This window comes from Drosophila tropicalis, unplaced genomic scaffold (assembly GCF_018151085.1).
Source record: "Drosophila tropicalis isolate 14030-0801.00 unplaced genomic scaffold, ASM1815108v1 contig_859, whole genome shotgun sequence".
Lineage (NCBI taxonomy): Eukaryota > Metazoa > Arthropoda > Insecta > Diptera > Drosophilidae > Drosophila > Drosophila tropicalis.
This window is the reverse complement of record NW_027173353.1, coordinates 10,133,351-10,153,840: the sequence shown is the minus strand read 5'-3', so window position 1 is coordinate 10,153,840 and position 20,490 is coordinate 10,133,351. Positions and strand designations below refer to the sequence as shown.

Sequence of the window (20,490 nt, the reverse complement as noted above, 5' to 3'; positions counted from 1 at the left end):
TCAGAAATTTTATTCTGCTTCCGAATGTCGTGTAAGTTCATAAATTTGAAAAACTTCCTTTTTGGGCGAAAATTTTCACATATAAAAGAACCATATCGAAAATGCGATATACATATTTTGCATTATATCAACGGAAAACCTCTTTGATATTTTTCGTTAACCCAAAAGATCACAACGGCAGGATGTCAAGGGGCCGACGCCGTACCTTAAATATTTATAAATTTTCAAACCCCGAAATCGTGTTTTTTTTTGGGTCTCACTAGGATAAGATATTTAAAGAACAATTGTCACCTGCTATAGTTTAAGATTCTCAATATAAACTCCATACCTTTGTGAATAAATGTATATAGTTTATATTTTGAATTCAACAAATAAAGATTGGATTATATTCCTTCTCCATAGAATCCCTGTTAAATAGGACAACCTGAAACCTTTTTTTATGTCCTCAGAAAAGTCGCCGTTTGTAATTACACTGAACAGTTTCTTCCAAAACTTGGCATTTTCTTCTTAGATATATGGATTGATATCTTTTTACCAAAAAGGAAACAAACTAACATTGATAAACATATTTAAGTCTAAGGATAAAAGAAGAACACAATGTTTTATTGGCCGTTTTTTTCAAGAATTTTATTGGTGTCCTTATTGAGAAATATGTAAGACTACTTTTTATGACTTTATTTTTGTTTTGCTATTCTTATTACATTATTGTTGTCCCTAGGTCTTAGAAACTTAACAACATTATTAAATATTAAAGATAACTTAATAGAAGTTTAAAAGAAACTCCTTTTCAGGTTATCTATTTTGTTAGCATTTAGTAGGAGCGACTTCTTCTAGGTTAATGTAAATTACTTTGTCTTTTAATCACATAATGCGAGTTGTTTTGTTTTTTACTTCAATTAATTGAGTTCATTATTGCGTAAAGTAAAACCACTGTGCAGTGACACTAAGTGCCAGAAGGGCTCAAGAGAATTTGTGTGCTCGAACCACGCTGCAACCACACCCCCCACCCGCGCTTCTGCTCTTGCCGCCTTTTCAGAGCCGCATCAACAATATAAATAACTTTCGCAATTAGAATGCACAACAATAATTACATAATAAATACCCTTCTGCTGAAGCTCGTTGGCTGCACATGCGCTGCTCCACACAATTATGGCTTTGGGCGGGTGCGGGATGCATCGAAATGGGAATGGATATAAATTGCAAGGCATTCGCGTGGCTCTCTCGGAGGGGCGATGCCAGGTTTAACAAATGTATATATTTGACTATATAGTTAGCTGAACACTTGATCAGCGAGTGTTAAGATAGACACATTGTATGTGTGAGTGTGAGTGTGAGTGCAAGTAGATGGAGATGTGGGTGCATGTGTATTTGTGTGACAGCGAGATTAATAAAATTTATTATCATTGTGATAGTGGGGCTGAAACTGAACTGAACTGAACGCCCCACACATATACCCGCAAGTATTTATGTGACTGGCACTAAAACCAGCTGGGAAAACATATCAAAATGAAGTAAAATTCATTTTACAGCGTACGAGTGGTGAAGAGCGGCAAAACTCCAAACCGAAATTGCAAATGCTTTCGGTCTGGGCCAGAGATCCTGGTTGGGTGGCAAGGCGTTAAAACGGAAGTTCGACGCCCAAGTGGCAGTCGCGATAATAGCGCCAGGGCCCTGCATGTGAGCTAAAGTATTAGCATATAAACACACACACACACACACACACACTGAAGTGCGAACGAAGAATAACTTTTGACTGCAACGTTGCCGCTATCTGGAGACACATAAATATGAAAATGCAGTCGGGAGTCAAAAGGCAACACTACGCAAAACAAAACATTTGAAATATGAAATCTATAATAATTCAGAGAGAAAAGGATCAGGGTGTCAAGGATAAAGGATTCTTGAGGTTCTCAACAGAAATTATCTTATGACCTTATGTCTTTTATACATTTTCTGGACAAGTATTTCTTTCAGTGCATAAGCAGCCGAGTGGCGACTACCTAGGCAAATATATTGAGTGTAAAAGTGTCATACCACGCCCATGGCCCATTTGGACACACAAAGGGGGAAAAAAGTGTTGCAACAGAGTAGAATTTGAATATTATTGTCGCCCACCTACACACACACACACTTACTTGGCGACATGTACGTGGACAGGACCCACGCTCCCATCGACCTAAAAGACAACAACACCAATAACAGCCGGAAAAGTAAACTGCACTCAGTATTTAATGGTGTTTGTGCGAAATAATAGCCAAAACGGGTGAGAACTCTATAACTGAAGCTGCAACTGGCAACTGGCAACCAGAGAGGAAGCAAACCCCAAGCCCAAACGAAAGCCCAGACCAGAACAGAACGAGGCGCTCCTGGCGGCACCGTAAATTCAAATTAAGTCGCCCAACTTGCTGACAGTTAAAATCTTTGGTAACAAAAATGTGCACAGCCAGGCAGGCTCTATGTTGTATATGTAGATATGTGTATGTATGTATGTCTCGTCCTGTGACTACACTATGTGTGTGTGTGTGTGTGTGTGAGTGTGTGTTAGTTACGAGTAGTTTGTTTGAGCATTGCACGCAGTTGGCTTTGAATTTATTGCGGTAAAATGCAGCACTGAAGACAGCCCCCAAAGTGCAGATGGATTAATTGTATATATATCAGTGTGTGTGTGTGACTCTTGTGTGTGTGTGATATCGTTCCATTTTAATTAAATACTTTGCCAAGTAATCATGATATCAACAAAAGCAAAAAGGTGACAACCATTTCAACACCTTTCTGATGTTGCCCTTAATTTTTCCCTTTTTTAAGTCAGTTTTTCATTCAATTAAACTGCCATTTTTCCTTTAAAAGTCTTTAATCTAAAATAAGATACAACTTTGGCACCGAAAATGTTCTTGTAGTGTATAGAAACTTCATCTTGGTCAGCAAATTGCTCTTCATTTTATCATCAAAATTTTTCGCATCTTTTATTTTTTGTTTTATGTTTTTCGAGTGCCATAAGTAAACTGACCGAGACCAGCAAAGGACTTGCAGCAACTTTCATTGGGGCTATTTTCGGGGTCATCATCAAAATCAATAAATGTTCGAAAAGTGGCTCAATGTGCAAGTGACATGAGGAAGAGTCAAAGTTGAGCAGATTTAGAGTGAAACTTTTTTAGTTTGGCCGAAGGACGAAGTCTGATGAATTGAAACAAATAATCCCATCGATTACATTGAGCTAACGATCTATGTGGAAGAGAGCTTAGGAAAAAATGAACCAACCAAAGGACATTCATTTACATCAATAAAACCATCTTTTGAAATGCAATTTGAATCCATTGAGTGTTCTTTAATCTTGTATTCATTCTCTGGCTTCGACTTTCAATGAAATAAAATTGTCCTGGCCAGTATCCTGGTATGTCCTTTGCTTCTGTTCCGCTCTCTGCACAAAGTGTTTAATAATAAAATTCAATTTCTTTAGTTTTTCTTCTGCTTTCTTTTGTACTTTCAAGCTCCGACAGGAAATTTGAAGCCAATTAAAAATGCATTCGACGGCAGTGACGAGAAATATGTAAGTGGACGAATCAAAGAGGGAACACAATAAAAAAACACACAAAAAGAGAGGAAGAAAAATAAATTGACAGGCGGGCGCAATAATAAAGTCAGTCGAGTCTTGGATCGGCTCCAGCGATGGCAGAATAAGAACCAAGGGCCAACGAAATCACATCATATCTATCTCGATGTTGGTGAGGATGATGGAGACGCCATGGAAATAAATATGACCGCTGAGGCCTGAGTTTCAATCAACCAAATGGCAGAGATTAGAGTGGGAGGGCAGGAAGCAACAACCTTTGAGTATTTTTTAATTCCATCTTGATGCAATGGAGCTTTAAGCCCATTTATTTCGACAGTTAACGCAAACACTTGAGGCGACACATTAAAAGGATTGCTAAGCAAACAAAAGCCAGACGTCAGAAGGCTTTTAAAACAAAAATAAAACAGTACGAAAGATGAAAAAGGGGTAAAAAAAAACGTAGAAGGGGCAAACACAAACTGCAACTAAACACCATGCCTGAATTTTGCCGGAAAAGCGCACAAGAAATGGCAGTTTACATGCCAAATCGTAAATATTTTGCCATGATACACCAACCCACACAGCCGAAGGACGAAGGAGTTGGCTCCTGTTTCACCTGCCTTCAGAACTGAACCCCTTCTTCGACCGTCCCTGGCAAACGCATCGAGTGTGAATGAAGTGAGCACTTGGCCGTTTTTTTTAATTTTTGCGGCGTTTCGGAGTAGGAAATGGGGAAAAAAGAGTTTGTTGTGATAGAGAAATGTCGCTATAAATGCTGTTGTTTTTTTTAAAGCATTTTAATTTTTTTCATTCCACTTCTCTATGACACTTTGTGGTCGTTCACGTGACGGAGATTCAACTCTAATGGCAGATGGTAGTAGGAAAAAAAGTCATAATTATGCTGCTCCAAGAGGTAAGACTACTTGTTACCCTAAGAATCGAGAATAAGGACATTATTATTTCTATCTTTTAGCCTTCAATTGTGTTTACACTAAAGATTTTCAAGTCGGGCTTTCTGTCATTGTGGTTGAAATTCAAATGCAGACTTGACTTTGGCTTATTTAAAAGTTTGTTTTTTAAATTGTTCTTTTGTTTTTCATAGAATTTGTTTAACTTTGTTGAACTTAAAGCCGATTTAACTTTACTTTCTGATTGAGCTTACCAACTTTTTGTAGGAAATAAACTCAGACTTACCCAGGGATCCCCTCCTTCTAACAGCTCTTCTCTTGGTCTGTAACGGATGCACATACCTTAAGAGCAGCTGCACATAATCAATTTAGTTGCTGCTTCCTTGGCATCAACATCAACATCAACAGCATAAACAGAAACAACAAAGGCAGCAACAATTATGTGTACTCTGAACATTGCAACTAACTGAAGGACTGCCGTCTAAGGGGCTGAAAGAACTTGCTGTTGCATTTTCTTGGAACAAAGACCACAAACAATATGCCCAGCCCAAAAGAGTGCGGCTCAGCTTGGCCCAGGACCGGGCTAGAGTCGAGTCGACTCTGCCTGTCCCTGGTGACCCTACTGCCTTTTGGGGGACTGAGCAAGTGGGGGACGGATCTCATAGCCATCTGGCGGTTGGCCGACTGGACTCCTTGTGGACTATGCAGCCCTTTTATGTTGTTCATTTTTGACATAAACATTATGATGCATTTGGTTCAGTAATTTTTATTGTATTTTTTCTCATTTTTCTTGGCTTGCCCGTTGGGCAAAATGGCTGCCTTAATATTAACCAACAATTCCTAAGAGCTTTGATGGTCATTTTGCTTTTATTAAAAAAAAGAGAACTTTACTTCTTCTGTTGACCACTTTCTCGTTGATTTCACCCAACCAAGTTTCTTTCTCCTTTCCGCTTGCTTGCCTCCATCATGTGTAGTTATTTCTTTTGCATTGCTTTTATAGTTATTTATTATGTGCAAACAACAACAACAACAAAAACTAAATCTTTTTTATGTCAAATTATGATTTTTGACATATTTTATATGCATCTTGTCCATTCAACATACAATAAATATTCTAGAATGTGGTTCGTGGCAAAGCTGTCAAGCAAACTGAAATAATCACACAAAATTTCAATCAATCTAATTTCGTTGAATATTTTTTATTAGCATACAAAAGGCTTTAGTTGTATATGGGTTTGTTTGTTTGTGGAGTTTACCCTCAAGTCATTCGGGTAGATATTGCAAAATGTTTTCCGATATTGGCCACCAAGATGGTGGTTGGTTTGGTTGCCATTTTGTTTATGCTATTGCGTATGCAAATCCCAGAAGTTTTGAGCCAAACATCCTTTGCATGCTTAGACATAAGTGCATTTGTCAGTCATTCAATTTGTGTCCTGCCAGCCAAGTGAACTGGGAATGGGATGGATGGAGTAAAGTTGCTGTCATCAACTCCGTTTGCTCCTGGGAAAAGTACCAATTGTTTTGCTATTGATTTTTTTCCTAGTTATTCGTCCTCACCCTTGTTATGTTGAGCTCCATTTACTTGGCTACACTTTGAATTTAACAAGGACAAGGACAGGTCAGTGGAATTTAATCAAGGTTGTATTTGAATAGCTGAAATGTGTTCATTATGTCCTTTCTGGCATAGCAGAAATAATAATTCAAAAACGAAATTGCAATTGCAATGAATTCCTGCCAACATTTCTAGGACGCCTTGTGGAAGGAAAAAGGATGCTGAGTTACAGATGCTTTCAACTCATATTTAAAGACCAGCAAATGTGGATACGGTCCTCCCCTTTAGCGTGTGTGTGTGTTTGTAGTGAAACTCTAATTATATTTAATGTTTTCCTTTAGGCAAGGACGTGCCTCTGGCTCCAGATGCAGGAAAACTCTGACTAAGAGGAAATATGAAACGGGCTGTGTGTGTGTGAGAGTAAGTGTGAATAAGTCTTTATTCATAATCCCTTTACGTCTTTTTTCTTTCAACTCTGGCCAGCTGCTTTTAGTTTCAACATTAAATTAACAGAGCATAAAGAAACTTAAGTTTATCTAAATCTTTGACGCCAACCATTGGCTAACTAGCTAATTGCCATAAAGGATTATACGGCTCTTACAATCAAAGTTTGACCAACATTAAGATTGTGTCAAAGACAAACGAAGTCCCAAGCCCAAATGTCTCTGAGATAAGAACAAAAGAATAAACGGCTCAAAGGCATAAAAGAAGTGTCCAGATACAAGTGAAGATTATGCCAAGAAGATTCTCTTTCAGATGCCTTTCAATCTTGGCAACACCAACTAACAATTTGTGTGGGTGTGTCTGAATAATCTCTGCTATGATGCCAACAATTTCATTTTAAATTAAATGCTCGATGCACTAAATGGAATTCGGGTGCATAATACCTAGTCACACCAGGCCCATACACATTGTGTTTTGTCAGGTGAGTGGTGGGGTGTGGGCGGGAGGGATGGGCCTCTGCCGGGTCGTGGATTGCGGTTTAAACGTTTGCTCATGTCAACGTGCGGTTGAGCGTGTTTATGATATGCCCCTTTTTGTATTTAAAGCCTCGTTGCATTCATTGTGTTTGTGTGTGTGTTGGTGTGTCGGTGTTTGTGTCTGAAATTTGACAGCTTTGGCGGGCGTTGTAAAAGTGAAACTGAAATTCGTGTAAGCGTGGGGTTGTGAGCCCATTTTGTCAGATATTGTTAAGCAATTATCTCATAACATTGCCGGCACTTCTCTAGGGCTCTCCCTCTCTTCCACCTCTCTCTTCTGACTGTAACTAATTGCATGTCGTAGATATTGCTGCTGGTGTTGGAAACTTTGCCAGCGATTCGCATCCGCTAACAGCAACTGGTAAAAGTTTTTTTTACCTCTCACTGAAAATTGAATCAACGTTAAAACTCGCCACGAAAAACTTAAAGAAAATTGTTTTTATAATACTCCACAAACTCCGGGAGACGGCACTAGACTAATATGGCTGGAAGAAAAGTGGAAATTCATTTTGCCAACTGCGAATAGGTAGGTACTCCACGACTACTCCTACTTTTGCTTCCATTGTTGGTCCTGCTGCTGGTATTGTGAAAAATTAAATCTATGCTTTGTGTTTAAACAGGACATTTTTCAACTGTTGCAACGAAACTGTCAACGGCAGTTCGCAGAGTTTTCCATGCGCCCATGTAAAGTGCTGCTGAAGGAGGCGTCGACTCGGGAGTGGGTGACAAAACCGCAAATAAATTCAACAGCAGGCAGTTAGCTCATATTTCCTGCAAACTTCACTCACACACACGCATCTTCACACACACACCAAAATGGCTAAACAAAAATTAAAAATTAGTTGAAATTTTGTTCTCGAATGAAAATTAAGCACAAAATTGCTAGTCGACAAGAAACATTCCCGTGTCTACAACATAATCACGAACTTAACAGGCAGCCCTCGTTTTTAAGCAGAGCTAGATTCCGACCTAGGTAAACCTGTTTTCTCTACCAGCTGTTTTTTCAATTGTTTTCATTTTCCTTTATTTGGTTTCTTTTTAAAAACAGGTAGACGACACTAATTGAGGGTTGAAATTTTGTGCATTTCTTGTTTTCAATCAGTTTTCGGTTTCAGTTCTCTTTGCACCAGCTTCAGGTTTACAATGTCCTTCAATTCGACACTATACTTCACAGCCGTTGAGGAAATGTTCCAGGACATGCTCCATCTGGAAGAAGCAGAAACTGAGAACATTTCCAAGAACGAACTCGAATTATATAATTTAACTCCCAAGCGTTCGGTACGGATACGTCAACAGAATTTATTCGGCAAGGATTCATCTGATTTTATCATCTATCGTCGATCTCCTAAAAGGCTTCTGAACCGCTTCCCAGCTCTCAACACAGAACAATCTTCGGAAACTCTTAAGGATTTGCAGGGCCTCGAACTGCTCCGTTTACGAAAGGAAAGGTCGGAGAATGAACAGAAGCAAAATTTGCAGCGTCATTTAAACATTCGAATTTAAAAAGAATTTAGTTTCTGTTTAGTCTAGGTCGCAGTGCTTCCAAACTGTATGCTTAAGTTTTATTTGATTCATTAGTTTAACTAGCAATAAGTGTGCAAACCATAGAAAAAATGTGAATTCAAATAGTGTTAATAAATAATATTTGTATTTACTATTCAAATTATCAATACTTTAATTGAAATCAAGAAATTATCCCTTTTATTCCCGATAACCACAAAATATTCTAATATACATACATGGGATATGGATTATTTAAACCTTTTAAGTGTTTGATCCGGAATCTACACTTTTCATCCTCTTTGTCTAGTGTTGACTGCTTATTTCATTAATTTCTCTTTTTTAACAAGCTTGAGAAAAAGGTATATTATTTTTTGATATCATAATAAAATTCTATCAGGCTTCAGGTCATCGATAGAATTTTATGATTACAACTTTTTTGATATCTTTTGGAGATTTCAGAAACCGAGGGAAAGCTAAAATCTCTATACTCTCTTTTATTTGTAATCAACGTTTTTAAGGCTAATTTTCGAACTACATTTTATTTCAAAGAGATTGTTATAGTATTAAATTTCTGTCTAGTTTACAGCCTCTTTAAAATACCGCCTCAAGGTAAGACTTACAAGGAAGATTATTGCATCGGCAGTACAAAAGGTAAGAAGGTTATAAATTTATTTTAAGGACCATTAAGTTATAACTTCAGGCAACTTAGTGAAATAATAATCCAGTATCTTCAACGCTAGAGCTAGTTTAAATAAACTAAACCTTTATCTTTCTAAGACTCTTACTTCTATCAGAGCTTTGCCTCTCATTACCAAAATCAAAATAGTCAGACTGAGGAACTGTGGTAAGAAAAATATTCTTAAGAAAATAGTTGATTAAAAGTTAGCACACGCGTTTCTCCACGATACGCCGAAGAAGTAGAACCATGCCCTGCATCCCGAAACTGCTGAAGAGTTCCAGGTAGTATACCCTCATTAAAAGTCACGTTGACACAGATTCCATAACCCTAAGAAGTACATTGTGACCCATTTTAATCCACACTATCCACTTGTTCCATTAATGACTTCCTATACCTAGAGTAAGCTTTTTAACGCATGACCCAATACGAACTTCCTATCACAAGGCGTAAGCACTTTTTTACCTTCGTAACCAACCGATCTCTGGAGGAGCGGCAGTCTTAGTTTAGTCTGGCCTCGAAACCAGAAGTACATTCAAGTTATTAATAAACCAATTATTACTTTAAATCGAGGCTTCTGTGTAATTAGTTTCATGGAAAACTAGTGGTTAAAGAAAGAGTCTTGGGTGTCATCTCCGAACGATCGTGGTAATGCCACACCCCGACATGAAGACACGTATGATAGACTCGTAACTTATATTTGGAATATGTAATATGTAATTAAGATTTTAACTAAGTTTTCACATTTGTTTCATCTATGAACTCCAATATATTTAGGGTACCAAGTTAAAGTTAATATATTTATCCTTATTGGCTGGGATTTAATCATGTGCATTTAACTGAGATTTTCGAATGCTCGGGAAATGAAATTATTTACATGCCCTTTGCCATGCGGTCCTTTGTGTGTCCTGTGCCTGTTTGTCTAGACAATTTAAGTGATTATAGATGCAAAGTCTGTTTACTGTTTGCTGATTTGGGCAAATAAGTTTTGTCTTAATTATTGTAATTAGTCTTTGCCGTTTTGTCAGACCTCAAGGCTCGAATTACTGTCGGTTCCGTAAGACCAATTAAGAGCCAACTTTGGTTGAACATTGCATTTACATTCATGTTGAAGTAAATAGCTAAGTTCTCTGGGCCACAAGTGGTCGTTTGTCAGGTTCGATAAGCCTTTCAAGGCACTGCCCACAATTCAAATGAAGATCTATATATCACAAAACAAACATATATTCCATAAATCCCGATAAAAGGCTAAATTTATAATAACTTGCATTTGCATCTGTTGGCAACAGCAGCAACATCGGCAACATCGGTGTCTGCCATTGCAGATGGCGTCGTCATCGTCCCATGCACTCAGCTAAATGAAAACGTGCACGATTTTTCCAAATAGTTTACTGCCAGCCCAACGAGATGCCAGTTATTTTGTGCAGGGGAAAAGTGCACATTTTCAGACGCATAAAGTAAGCAGCAAGTTGCCACAAAAGTAAAGCAGGTTGCCACAACACCGGCAACATCAGCAGCAGCAGCAGCAGCGAGAACCTAGTCCAGTGTAAGCGAAGTCAGGCAGTGCATATAAAACAGTGAAAGAGTTGCGGCAGAAGAAAAGAGGAGAGGAGAGGAGAGGAAGGTGGAGCAGAATGAGGGGAAACGAAGAGACAGTAGATAGTAGATTGAGCACTCAGAACATTTTCTGCGCAAATTTAAAAAACTGTTTGAACAATTTACGGGAATTTTCTTCATCATCTATTGGAATATAATTAATTTTCACAATTTATGGTTTATGAGTTTTAGCCAAGGATGGATTTTATCAAACTTTTTTTTTATGTGTTTAGACTACAAGTTTTTGGCAAGTGCATATTTGGCCCGAATTTTGGAGCTTTTCTTTCGGTGGCAAGCGGTTGTGGCAAGACAATGCCAAGCAGAAGTTTCCGAAACAGCTGCCACAACTCCTTAGCTCTGTGTGTGTGTGAAGCCCTGAAAATGGTGTGAGGTCGACAGGCATGTCATGCTTAATTTGATCATTTATCAACTGTAAAATACATGAGCTGCCAGCGACCAGCCGACGTTTATTCCCCCTTAAACCACCACTGCCCACACCCCTCGGTAGACCAACGTCTGACAAATCTAAACAGGCATGTAATCATTTCAGCTGAAGTCTTAATACCACATTGCTGACACTACAGTCAGTCGGAGACAGTTAGTTAAAGTCGTGTATGATGATCATGGGTGTAGCCCAAAAGGGAGTCTGCTTTGATCAAAGTGTTTCCAGACTTTCGGCTTAAACTTTCTCTTTGTGCAAAAAGTTGAAGCTTAAAATCACCTCGTCACCTCTTTTGCACTTTCAAGTTATATTTTTCATTGTTGCTGCTTCGTCATTGGTTTCAAGTGAAAATTACTAAGCAGGGAAAGCAGGGAAAATGGCTTGCAGTTGATGAAAACTACATATCAAATGATTAAGTCTAGGAGGGGCCTATGCTGACTCTCTGCTTTAAACTAAATTAATGAGATTTCGCTTGATCGGGGTAGAAAATATCTACATTTGCTTACAATCTTCTAGTTTCTATTCACATTTTATTCAATTTGCCGCACTTAACTTGTGCTTTTATTTAAATGCACCGTAAATGGTTTGGCCATCATGTTAAAATAATATTCTTCGCTTTATAAATATTTAAACGCTTAAAAGCACCAACAACTGCAGATGCAATTTGGGGAGAATAGCCAAGAATGGCAACAGAGAAAAGCAGCAGCAGCTGATATCCAAAGGATACGGAGTCACCGGGACATGTCATGTGCTCTCCTGTTGGCCTTTGGGCCAGCTAATTTGAATTTGTTGCTAGGCAATTAGAAAACTTGGCAGCCCAAAACACGAATAAAACTGCACCACAACTGACACATTTAACCCCATTGAAGATCGCATTTGCATTTGCTTTGGATTTTGGAGTGTGCCTCTGGAGCGGAATAATAATAATAATAATACTAACAGCAACAACAACAATTGAAACAACAATGTGTTTTACAGAGCACAGCATGAGGGGGAGAGAGAGGTTGAGAGATGAGATGGTTGCTTGGTAAAGCAAAGGAAAAGCTCATGCCTGATTCTCTGATTCTCTGACTTTCTGACTCTCTAACTCTCTGTGGTGAAGTCAGCATTAGTTTGCATTAGACCTTGTTCTGCCACCACCGAACCATCGCATCCAGTGGGCTAGTGGAGCGGCTAAAGGTGGCTTGTGGATAATATTGTTATTGTTATTGTTAGCACTATTGTGCTCAATGTGGCACAAAAGTTAGCTCTGGCCTCAGACCGCAAAAGTTGGTGTAAAAAACTTTGTGCACTCGTCCTGCTGGCTGACTGCCTGCTTGACATATAAATTTTAATTTCTACTTTTGCAACAGGATGCCCACAGAGTGGAAGCCAAACTTTGCGCAGAGAATGGCAGGGAGAGGGCACTAGTTGTAGGCCATTCACTGAAGTGGCTCCTGGGTCGGTTCAAGGACGTTTTCTGCGCCAATTTATGAAACGCAACGAGCAACGAATCGTTATTTATCGAGTCTGACGCTTGTCAGCGACGTGCGCCAACAGACACTTAAATTATTTATGTGGGTTCGGCAGTCGACATTTGGCAATAATCTATATCAAAGAAGGCACATCATCATCACAAGTTCAACTCACCGGCCAAAGAACAGGCACTCAAATTAAAGTTGGGTTATAACCCTTTGACAACTTTTTCCGAGCAGTTTAACTGATAAGCACGGAAATGAAAAGCCATGCCAAATGTAATAAAACAAAATACGAAACAGAATTAAAGGAAATATGCTAGATAATAATGCCATGAAAGAAAACTCAACACGAATGTGCAATGCCTTGCTTAAGAAGCCAACTAAATATAATGAATCTACTGTAGGAAGGAGATTTGCTATACAAAAGTAAACTCTATATAGATATACACACATTTAATATCATTGGAACTCTTTTGTCTCAATTTATTGGGAGCAGCTCTCACAGCATCCTCCGTCATTTTCTTACCCTTTGTTGACAGTTGCTCTCTACTCGTTCCGTTGTCAACCGCTAGCTTCATCAGACAACATTTCTAGTCCTTGCCCTCATCCCACTTCCCTATGGCGCCTTTACCCGCCTCACTTGATTCGCATTCTATGCCCCAGCAAAAGTAAAAGACAACTGCGGCTTTTATTGTTTCCGCTGTGGCTGTTGACATTATCACGGCAGCGACACCTGCCGGGGCAAGTTGGTAAGCATTTTAATGTTGCACTGTCTGTCTGTCTATGTGTGTGTGTGCGTGAGTGTGTGCTGAGTGTTGTGCCATTTACACAGTGTTAAGAGTCAATATTGCGCATACGCCGCATTGGCCCATTAAGATAATTAAAAGCGCCCACGCGACTTGCCAAAAGGATTACACGATTAAACGTGGGGTAACGGCGGAAAGCAGACACGTCGGCAGGAGGAGAGAGAAAGATGGAAAAAAAGTTGCAAGTGCAAACTACGCACAACTCTAGCTGCCAGAGGCACTCAGTCTATTAACCAACTGCCAACGTTGAATAATTAGACAGCTTCCGTTTCCGGCAGTTGGCGGTTGCCTGCATAAATTATGACAAATTCACTTGGCTTGCCATCAGAAAGGGCCAAAGGGCCCCAAAAACAGAACAAATAAAGAAGGCTAAATGACAGCTGTTGCTGAGGTTTTCCGCCTTTTTTCCACATTTTTTTCCTTTGCGGTTTTTTCTTCTACATCTTTTTTTTTTCATTTTGGTTTGTCACTGGCAGCTGGCAGCAAGTTTGATTTAGTGAGAAGCATGGTTTTCCCCTTTCGTTTTCCCGTTTTCTTTTTGTATTATTCATTGAGTGGCTGCCAAATCAAAAGTGCATAAATAATGTCAACTCGAGTTGATACGGTTTATGTACATTTCCGTCGGAAATATTTACACGCCTGTCATTTGGCCCTTATCCATACGGACATTAACCAAATGGGGGATGAGTTTCAATTGCAATTGACATTTATATTTGCATTTCATTCGATTAACTCGTTTAAGTCATGCAAAGCCCACTGCAGAGCAGCTCAATTAAGCACATCTCTCTCTCATCAAATATTACAACTGAAATTCATCTAAATTACTGCCAAAACGATGATTGAGCCAAAAGAATCTCGTAAAATTCACCACACAAAAAAGAAAGAAAATAAACTGAAAAATTCTGCAAATTGTGTACTACAATTTAATCACCCAAATTGACGGCAGCAATTTTTGACCAGAGTCCAAAAAAAAACATATCATTTATATTTATATTTTGTCTGATGATGCACAGTCTCTCCGACTCGTAGAGTGGGCAAGTCCGATCAGAATCCGCGGATCGACCTTGTTGTATCGTGAATTAAGGCCCTGGTGTTAAAGTCAAGGGTTGTCCATCATGGCCAACCGTTTAAAGGGTACGAAAACATAAAAATGTTGCTGCCATCAACTGAGCATTGCGTCTGCATGAATTTTACGAGAAACTGTTTTATTTGAATGCAATTCATTCAACAGACCAAAGCGTCCCATATTTACATAGGTTAGAGTTGGAATGGGTATGGAATTGGACCAACCAAACATCAAATAGTGACAAACACAGCAACAACAACAACAACAGCAAAAAATATTCACAAAAGGAGCAGCTATAACCATTTTTTATGCAACACTTTTGCGGTTGCCGTTAACGCTGATTTATGAGTGTTAAGTTAATTTGGGCCGCCACCCGTCGAAGCGTTGATTGGGCGTATAAGGCTCCAGTTCTGGCTGTGGCTCATCCCTTTTCCCAGAATATCATGGGTTACATTTTTCGGTACTGTTCAGGGAAGTTCATGCATGTTTGAAAGGCACCCATACACCCACACCCACACACACACACACACACCCCTCAATGCAAATGTAGGCATGGTTGAAATGCACTTTGAGTTATAGTCAAATATGGAAAAAAAAAGGTGTGTGTGGAGTCCATGACTGGGTAAATGGAAAGTGATGGCGGTTTACTTTTACACCTCTTCCATTTCAGGCAGTAGTAAAAACAACTTTGTTATACATATCTGTTTGCTTGGTAAAGACTTTAAAAGAATTTTACTACTCCATAAGAAAATAGAATAGAATATGAAAAGAAAAGACTCTACAAGGACCTAAAGATATAGTAATGCAAATTCTCTTATAATAACGAAATGGACAATTTTCGGCGCCACACGAGAATTTCACGAATACCATAGTCCATAGGAGTCTGTACCCAAAATTGGATGATTTTACTTGGCTTTTGCAATTGCCTCCAAGTTGATGTATTTCTTGGGATATAGAAGAAGCCATGCTAAAAAGAAAATGCCATAAAGTAATTTGATGTAACTTATCATAATATTATCTGAGCATTCTCCGCGTTAGTAGTCTTACAGCAGGATGCCATTAGAGAGCCATCTGAAGATTTCCTCTTGTGAAGAAGCTTGCAATTGAATTGGAATATAATAATTGCCCAGATACTCTTTCTTAGCTGCACCAGAAATCGCTATATTTCTTTCCACATTCCACTCCACATCCAATCACCAGTTTTATGACAAACTCCATCCACAGCATTTATTATCCTTGTGTGGTCAGCAAATGCTGAAAGCTTCTCCTGCAATAGAAACATAAATATGAACATTTTAAAAATTAACATTTCACATTAGTCTTCTTACTTCAGTAGTCTCGGACACCGTGAATACACTTTGAGTGCTATACCACCGACTGTTGTTCTTGCTGCTGCTGGGGGTTTATATTTATTTGCACTGATCTCCAAGAGCTGCGCTCTACTTATCTTCAGTTCTTGCTTGGAGTTGTCTACTGAGCTTTCCACTTCCCGAGTATGTTGGATCTGATTTTCCTGTGTTTCGCACTCCTGTAATATGTGCTTCAGTAGAGAAGCGGAAAGCTCAGTTTGCACCTTCAGCAACTCCAATGCCACTCCCCCTGAAATAAAAGTTGGTATCTGAAAAACAATTAAAAAATAGCCAAGAAAATCATTTACACATTCCTCCTTAACGCTTTTAGCCAAATATAGGCAATGTATTAACTAGAAAGAAATTAAATATTTAAAGATTTATAAATAAGAAGGATATAAAAATTACCTACGAATTTTTCACTTGGACTATAATCAATTGGAAGCGATTGAAAATGCAAGTTGTAAATTAATATTTATCGCAAGTTCAAAATTTTTCATTCAGTGATTTATTTTTATTAAACTAAATATCTACTCTTAAATGCTAAAATATGCACTAATGGCAACATCTTATACTAAATTATGATTACTTAAATTTCTAACTTTCCGCAAATTAAAATATTGCTAAGAAGCACATAAAATTAGTTTCCCAAGCTCTTCGAATTTGTTGTTTAACGGCAGGCTTCTTCGGTATCCTTTCTGGAATTTGTTGGACCCTGCAAGTGAAAATAATATTTATGTATGTATTTCTTTGAATTTATTAAATGCTTTAAACCTACCAATGGGAGCAAAAGGAGCTCATCTATGCTAACAAAGAAATTCTACTTTGAGAATTCTTAAAGGAGATTGAAGTTTTATAAAATTCGACGTTAAGCATTCTTTTTGAACTCCTTTGTGTAGCTTATATAGTCCCTTCGCGAATCTTGTTTGACTCGATTTGGCTTGAAACAGAAATTTCATTGAATTGAATGATATGGAAAAGGCTGGCCATGTTTATATTTTTCAATTCCAAATTCATCAATTGCAGAAAGACCGACTATCCGTTTGAATTCAAAGTTTTCTCCCATCTTAATTGGTATCAATATTCTCCCATCTCAATTGCACGAAGATGAGAACGAAGGAAAACGTTCGTCCGTTTTCCCCGGTTTTGTAGTTTGAAAAGCGTTGCAAAGAAGATGCAGTTTGAAAGTCATAAAGTCAGTATGTAATATATATAAAGTTAACGTGTAGAGAAAAATAAAACGTAAATTATCCAGACATATTTGGCACTAGAAAAGAAATTTCTTTTTGGCCTGTTACACCTATGTTTTGGGCAACTTTAATATACTTTTTATCCTTTGGTTGCATGGCATACAAATCTAATCAAGCAAACAACCAAAAGAAAAGGACGAAATGTCTAATAAGCTACAATCCCTTTTGGGCATAAAATGTTTCCAAAAAACAAAGCAAATTGAAGTAGAAAGGACGCTTCGCCTAAAATGTCCTTTACCTGTTTGCATTAAATATTATCCGCACTAAATATTACCCAAAGGCCATAGGTACCAGAGGTCGCTGGAATAAAAAAATTGTTCCCAAAAAAAGGTATAATCTTATCCTTGGTTTTTCTCAATGGATGGCTAAAGCAGGAAAGGGAAAAGGGATGTTTTCTTGACGTCAATTTCCCCGCCATTTAGGACATGCAAATATCCTCGACGACAGCTCCCTCTGTTAAAATAAAAAGTGCTGAATTCAAAACGAGAAACTCCAGAGATGGTGCTGTTCGAGCATGCGCATAATCCAATAGAAAGAGTAGGCAATACATGTGTCTAAATTTAAGAAAGAGTCCACATGAATAACATATGAAAGAGTAGGCTATATAGTATGAGGGTAATTTTTTGAAATGTGGCGGGAGAATTGCTTTTTGGGATCGGTCTAGTCAATGTGACATTTCAAATGACATTTCACTAGTCAAATCGAATCCAAAACTAATGACATTATTTTCGGCAGGCAATCAGGAAATTGAGACGAAATAACAATTGTTCTCTTTTCTTTTTTAAACCTTTTCAACTAAAATTTGTTTGCTAAATTATTTGATTAAAATTATTCTAAAAAAATTTCATGAGTATTGGAAAAACTTTACTTTCTTCTATGGAAAGAGTATTTACTAAATAAAAGCTTTTGTCACATTGACAACTCTACTTAACCCTATTATAGGCGAGACTTCTTATCAGTTTTAGACTCGTATCATTAACACGCAGCCTTAATTAAGATAAGATTGCGAACCATAACCAACTTCAGTTGAATGCGAACCTACAACATAGTCGGACGTGAAAGTGTTTGGAGTCTAGCAAAATGGTTAGCCTCCTCAGGAGTACTGTGTTTGCTCTAGCTCTGTGTGTTCTCCTACGGCTAGCCCAATCCTCCAATATACTGGCCATAGCTGCATATACCTTCCCCTCGCCCTACTTAGTATGGACACCTTATTTACGAGCACTTGTCGAGCGAGGCCATCAAGTGACGATGGTGTCCAGTGTGGGAGTGCTTGATGACATTGAGGGAGTGCGCCATATACGACTGCCACAGTTGGACAAGACAATTAATGGTAGACATAGATTAGTTTTACTGCAACCCTTTTTGAAATGGAAACCATTGGTATTTTCAGGTATCATGAGTGCCGAACTTTCCAGCGACTTCTTGACGAACAAGTGGATAGAAGGTGCATTGGGATCCGCCTTTTTATACAACATCACTTATGCCATATTAAGTGACAAAGACTTTCAACAGTTTCTAGCGAATAAAAGTGAACACGTTGACCTGATCGTACTGGAGCCGTTACACACGTATGCCCTCTTTAGTCTTGCGGAATACTATAATGCCCCGCTTGTGGGATTGGCTCCCTTTGGTCCACATTGGATTACTGAATATCTTTTGGGCAACGTCTCGCCCTCGGTTTACGAACCAGTCTCCCCAATGGGCTATTCCCATGGCACTGATTTTTGGAGCAAGTGGCAAAACTGGTGGCACATTACTGAGGAATGGCTGTTGGAGTGGGTTTTGTTTTGGCCCGGTCAGGTGGAGCTGTCCAAGAAATTCTTTGGTCATCCTCCGCCCAATGGCCATGGCGCATTTTCATTGATATTGATCAACCACCATTTCAGTATGGGTCATGTGAGATCGAATGTGCCGAATATTATTGAAGTGGCTGGTCTCCATCTGAGTCAGCCAGCTGCCCCTTTGGACCCTGCCCTGAAACGTTTTCTCGACGAGGCCGAGTTTGGTGTCATCTACTTCTCAATGGGTTTGGAGATCCTCTCAAAGTGGCTACCCATGAATTTGCAGAAGCCACTGTTAAGAGTATTCGCGCAGCTCAAGCAGCGGGTTGTCTGGAAGTATGAGCTGGAAAAGTTACCAAATAAGTCAGACAATATCTATATAAGTCAACAGCTGCCGCAGCGTCAGCTACTGGCCCATCCCAACGTCAAGCTATTTATCACCCACGGTGGCCTATTGGGGATCATAGAGTCGATAAGTTATGGTGTACCTATGCTGGGATTACCAGTCTACTTCGATCAGTTCAAGAATATGGAACGGATGCGAAGGGCAGGCATCGCTGAAAACTTAGACACCAACTCCATCACGGAAGAGCAACTTAATGCAACGATCCACAAGATCTTGGAGGAACCACGATACACAGACAAGGCCAAGCAAATGTCCAGTCACTTTGCCGATCAACCAATGAGTCCACTGGATAGTGCTGTATGGTGGACCGACTATGTGCTGCGGCACAAGGGTGCACCGCACATGCGACTGGACGAAGAGAGTATATCGTTTGTTCGATACTACAAAATCGACACGTTCGCTTTGGTTATCGGCCGATTCGCATTAATTGCAGTAATTCTTATTTTATTATGTGTGATTTTAGTTAAAAAACTTAGAGGTAGGTTAATTAGATGATTATTTAGATGCTATAATGATAAGGTAATTTAAACCGATTGTGATAAGCATAGATTAACGAAGCAGGCAAAAGTAGACTTCACTTTTATAGGTTATTTTATATTTCTGCAAAAATGTGTTGCATACTTTTTCTCTTTGAGCTTAAATTCTTAAAACATTAACAAGTTTAAACAAAAAGAATATAAATTATATAGGTATATAAAACTTAGCATTGTATTGATCCATGACATAATAATGTAAAACATTTCCATAAAAACCAAAATAAATTAAAATAATTATTAACTGTGGCAACATTTCCAAAATTGATAAAATTTAAGTTGAAACCCCGAGGTTTCTCAAAATTTATAGAAATACGTTAAAGTTCGACAAATTTCTATAGACGAAATTCATATTTTTTTCACCAGAGGCCATAGGTTTTTAAGCTTTATGACAATTTGAATAATTTCCACATCTAGAGCTTACAAGAAATATTTAAATTCAATTTGTTGATTCTAGTCGTTCTTAAGCTTGTGATTTTAAATTCGTGTATTTAGATTTAGATTTCAGGCGAACTACTGCTTTTTCAACTACATTATATCTTTATCTACTAGTTACAAATATTAAAAAAATTATTCATGAACCACAAATCCTTTCCATAGTCACCGACGAAACAACGTTTCAATATTGGTGCTCG

At 38.5% G+C, this 20,490-nt stretch overlaps 2 protein-coding genes across 2 annotated transcripts; both read left to right on the top strand.

The window, feature by feature from the left end:
* The first annotated feature begins 8,133 nt into the window (after positions 1 to 8,133).
* On the top strand, positions 8,134 to 8,493 carry LOC137581863 (uncharacterized). The gene has a single exon (XM_068296239.1). It carries the CDS (start codon positions 8,134 to 8,136, stop codon positions 8,491 to 8,493), a length of 360 nt encoding a protein of 119 aa, XP_068152340.1.
* Positions 8,494 to 18,178: 9,685 nt separating this feature from the next.
* LOC137582577 (UDP-glycosyltransferase UGT5-like) lies at positions 18,179 to 19,879 on the top strand. The gene is made up of 2 exons (XM_068297170.1): positions 18,179 to 18,465; positions 18,526 to 19,879. Exons 1-2 carry the CDS (start codon positions 18,216 to 18,218, stop codon positions 19,815 to 19,817), a joined length of 1,542 nt encoding a protein of 513 aa, XP_068153271.1. The 5' UTR covers positions 18,179 to 18,215; the 3' UTR covers positions 19,818 to 19,879.
* Positions 19,880 to 20,490: the final 611 nt, after the last annotated feature.

What these genes read in the sequence shown, in the direction of transcription:
- LOC137581863 (XM_068296239.1), top strand. Translation starts at nt 8,134, where the DNA reads ATGTCCTTCAATTCGACACTATACTTCACAGCCGTTGAGGAAATGTTC.
- LOC137582577 (XM_068297170.1), top strand. Translation starts at nt 18,216, where the DNA reads ATGGTTAGCCTCCTCAGGAGTACTGTGTTTGCTCTAGCTCTGTGTGTT. An exon ending in GTTGGACAAGACAATTAATG is followed by an intron (nt 18,466 to 18,525) that starts GTAGACATAGAT and finishes TGGTATTTTCAG; the next exon opens with GTATCATGAGTGCCGAACTT.